General features: G+C 50.3%; 1 protein-coding gene across 1 annotated transcript; it reads left to right on the top strand.

Annotated features, from left to right (window-relative positions):
* Positions 1-1,777: 1,777 nt before the first annotated feature.
* On the top strand, positions 1,778-2,047 carry ODF1 (outer dense fiber of sperm tails 1). The gene has a single exon (XM_009703420.1). The coding sequence runs from the start codon at positions 1,778-1,780 to the stop codon at positions 2,045-2,047; it is 270 nt and encodes an 89-aa protein (XP_009701722.1).
* The last annotated feature ends 2,236 nt before the right edge of the window (positions 2,048-4,283 follow it).

Below are 4,283 nucleotides of genomic sequence, written 5' to 3' on the forward strand. Positions count from 1 at the left end.
CATACAGTAGGAGGAATAAGCGTCAGGTTTTCTACATCTCTATTTTGACCACTGGTGTGATGATTTTATTTTGTTAATGGAGTTCAAGATTGACTGTAGTAGAGATAAAACCCAAAGGTAGCCCTACAGGAAGGGAGCTGTTGAATGATAAAACCTTACCATTTGGGTTAAGGCACAACCAAACATTGAGAGACCCCAAGGGCTAAGAAGTCCCATGGTCAGCAGCAGCAGTGGAAGTCTCTTGCTGCATTTGTGGCATTGATATTTTCTCCTCAAACTCAAGCTTCTGTTTGAGTTCTTTATGTTGCACCTAGAGATGATGAGATCTTCACCTTGGCAATTAAAAATGTGACATTTTCACTACCCGCAGAGCAGCAAGTGTCATCCCACAGTCCGCCACGTGCGTTTTCTACTAGGTGCAATAAACTTCGAGGAAAAAGGAAAAAAGCCTGACCCCTGGGTTAATTTTACACTGACTTCAGCAAAACCAAAAGTTACTGTGAGGTTACATTAAACTTACCCGGTAGCTGCAGCTCACGCAGGGCTGTTGAGTAGCAGATTTGAGATCCCAGGTGTTACAGGACTGGTGTCTGTGTCCAGATCTTCATCAGAGCTTTGGGTACCAGAGCTGGGCAGGCACAGCATCCCCTTGCAGAGTCATCACACACCAAAATCCCAGTGAAGGAATGGAAATTCAGTCTGAATGGAAGCTGGGGGCTCTCAGGATGGGCTGTGGGATGCTGGGGCATGCTCTCCCTGAATGCCAAGCTCCCCAGCCCTGCCACGCTCGGGACAACTTGCTAGTTTGAACATGAGTCCATACCACTGCCATTTGAAACCACACCACAGAGGGATTTCAGCCCGTCGTGCTGGGGAATTCGGCCATCCCCTTCCCACGAAAAATGCTGGGAAGGATCAACTCTTCTCAGCACGTTTATTCTCCGGCCAGCAATATAAAAAAGACCAAAGGGGCAGCTGTCACAGAGCACAAAAAATGCATCCCAAAATCACCACACCAGGTTGAATTATTGCAGGCTTTAAGTAGGATTGCTCAAATGGGTGTACCTTACGAATGAATCACTCATTAGGATTTCTCTCTCACCTTAGTGGTCATGGCCATTCCCTCATTGCTTGCCCTATTTCCTGTTCCATCACACCCATTATCTTTTTAATTTGGTGCCTTGTGTCCAATTCAGCTATTATAACTGAGGTGACCCTTCCATTGTCTACTTTACAAATGGTTTGAATAAGAGCCAGCCTTCTAGTTGAGCAGAGTCCCTGTTTGACAGTGTTAGAAATCACTTTAATGGCTCAGCGAGCCTCCAGCCCAGCTCTGCAGGAGCATTTTGGGTTTTGTTGCCAGATGTGTCTCCTATCCACTGACTGCTTTAAACAAAACTCCTAATGGGAAAATGTGATCTATTGTAACTATCTGTTTAAAATGTAGGACAAGGCATAAGATGGACACGCATGGCTTCGTGGGCGTATGTACCTGTAAAAGAGGAGTGCTGGCTTCTCTGTATTTAGGTGAAAGAACTTTTCAGCTCCACAGTTGCCCCACCCCAAGAGGAGACACTGAAATACTCCTGACTGCAGTGGCATGCCGGTGGGAACCCTTCCTGATGGTGCAGACACCACCCCAAGTGCTGTGCATCAGCATGAAGATGGGTCCAATAGTTTCATATTTACCTCTCTTGGCCTTAAGGTGGTCCACCCATTCCTCTGTGAAAGGCTGTCCTCTTGTTTTTCTTCCAGCATGCAAAGAAGACTTAACAGGATGTTGAACTCTTCCCATGATCACAAGCTTTTGGCTGTGGTGGATGTGAAGGGTTTTGACCCCAAGGAAGTCACTGTAACGGTAAAAGATGGGAAAGTGAAGGTGTCAGCAGAGCACGAGGAGGAACGCACCACGGCGAGAGGGAAGGAGTATAACTACAGAAACATCACCAAGGAGATCAGCCTGCCGCCCGGCGTGAGCGAGGACGAGGTGACCTACTCGCTGGGACCCAACAATGTCGTGAAGGTGGAAATGGCACACCACTGCTAGCCTTGTCTCCTGAACCGCAGCAGGGAGCAGCGCCCGGGCAGAGCCGTTCGTCTGCCGCATCCCTCCTCCCCATCGGCTTTAGGTCTGTCCTGCTAACCGTGCACTGGCAGCTCCTCGGGCCTCTTCCGAAATAAAAGACAGCATTCTGAGCAGATGTGTGTGAGCCTCCTTTTGAAGGGGTTTGGTGGGCAAAAAGCAGGATGCCAGCAGGAAAATGCAAAGATGGTTGTGGGCATACTTGGCTGCGGTCGCTTGCTGGGTACCGAAGGCACAGCTGGAGGTAGCGTGGTTCAGGGTGGGTATTGCTCTTGCATACAATCTCATGGATTTTAAAGGCTGAAAGGCATAATTTATAATCAGTCACATTTCTATAAGGACACTTCTCTCAATCTCACCACGTCCATTTGAGCTGTAGGATATTTCTAGGAAGAAAACTTTGATAATAGACACCTCGAGGGGATGAGCCTCCTCCCAAAAAACCAAGCTGTGCTGTTTGTCCCCTTGATTTGGTTCTTGCAGAGGCTGCTTGGCTGGGAAGAGCTGCAACTGAAGGACAGAGAGCTTTTCCTTAGGAGACGTCGGGACTCGGGCAGAGCTCTTACCAGCTGAGGAGGGGATGACTAAAGCATTTCTTGCTGTAGGAATCGATAGCTCCAAATTAATAGGAAAACAGTTCTCATGATGGAAGAGGGGGAGAATTGACAACATCATTTCTTCAAGGTAATATTAACGAAAAATTTAAGGTCCAAAGTGGGACCTCACAGCCACAGCCCTTGCTCTCCCCGAGCACAGGGATGAGCAGGCTCAGCGGGCTGGGGGTGACACCAGGGGACAGCCTTGCTGGGGGACTGCGTTTGGTGCCCCAGCCTCAGCACTTGGGCACCCACTCCTGCGGGAAGCAGCATTGGCTTTCCCTGCAGAAAGGCATGAAACAGGACAATACACCTGATGCCTGCATTTGCAAGCTGCCTGGGCAAGCTGTCTCTCCAGCGAGCACCACCTGCTTCAGGCTTCATGAGCCCCCGGGGCCGGGGGGAGGAAGGTCACCACCTCTTCTTGTGGCACACTGCCCTGTGGCAGATTTTCCTGGCAGGGAACCTAATGCTTTAGGTTGTGCTGGTGCAGAAACGAACCTCTGACATTAACGAACCTGTCATGGGAGAGGGTGGGCAGCCTGTGGGCCGGTGCTGTGCAGGAGGTGTGCTGCCCGCTCGAAATCCCTCAGAGTGGGGTGTCGTCCCCTGCCATTAGCCTGGCTGAGAAATGCAGTTGTTTGCTGTCACACAGGGGGACCCTGACCCCCCACGGGACCCCCATGCTGCTGGGACAACGCACCTCCAGCAGCCGAGGGGTCCCCGGTGCCGAGGGGTCCCACCTGCTGCTGCAGCGGGGCTATTACCCTGGAAACACCCACACCTAAAGAAAACAAAGGCAGTCCTTTATTTTCAGCCTGCAAACAGCGAGCCTCACTGTCACAATTTACATTCATCGTATGAAGGTGGTGAATCAGAGGGGATGAGTTACAAAGCCGGTCAATGGCTGGGAGCATCTTCACAATTTACATTCATTGTATGAAGGTGGTGAATCAGAGGGGACGAATTACAAAGCCGGTCAATGGCTGGGAGCATCACAGCTCGGGGAGACCCCTGGCTCCGCTGCCCCCTGCTCCTCTCCTCCAGGCTGGAGACACGCTCCGGCAAGGAGCAAAACCACCCCTATCCATGTGTTCAAAAGGCTCAGAGCAGCTCTCTGCGTCGATTTGGTGCCATTTGGACGAGGCTGGTGAACTCAGCAGCACCTCGGTCTCCTGTTGAGTGAACACAGCTCCTTAGGGCAGCTCACTGCAAGCATCTCCCCAAAACCACTGCTGCTGTGAAACAGCTCCTTCAGTCAAAGGTCCCAGAAAGCAGTTGAGGATCAGTTTGGCTTGGCCATAACCAGATCAGTAATTTAACTCTGGTGCAAGAAATGAGCTGCTTCTGGCATGTTTTCAACATCCAGCTAACACTTAAATACCAGCTGATAATAAATTTTAAGCTTCATGGGCCTGGTGTGTAGCTGGGTCACTATGGAACCATACAACCATGGAATGGTTTGGGTTGAGACCTTTAAAGTCATATAGTCCAACCCCCTTGCCATAGGCAGGGACATCTTTCACTAGATCAGGTTGCTCAGAGCCCCGTCCAACGTGATCTTGAAAGTTTCCAATGACAGGGAATTCACAGCTTCTCTGGGC

Source organism: Cariama cristata, unplaced genomic scaffold (genome assembly GCF_000690535.1).
Source record: "Cariama cristata isolate BGI_N322 unplaced genomic scaffold, ASM69053v1 scaffold12517, whole genome shotgun sequence".
NCBI classification, from domain to species: Eukaryota; Metazoa; Chordata; class Aves; order Cariamiformes; family Cariamidae; genus Cariama; species Cariama cristata.

Excerpts from the sequence above, each read along its gene's own strand:
- ODF1 (XM_009703420.1), top strand. The coding sequence starts at position 1,778 with ATGTTGAACTCTTCCCATGATCACAAGCTTTTGGCTGTGGTGGATGTG.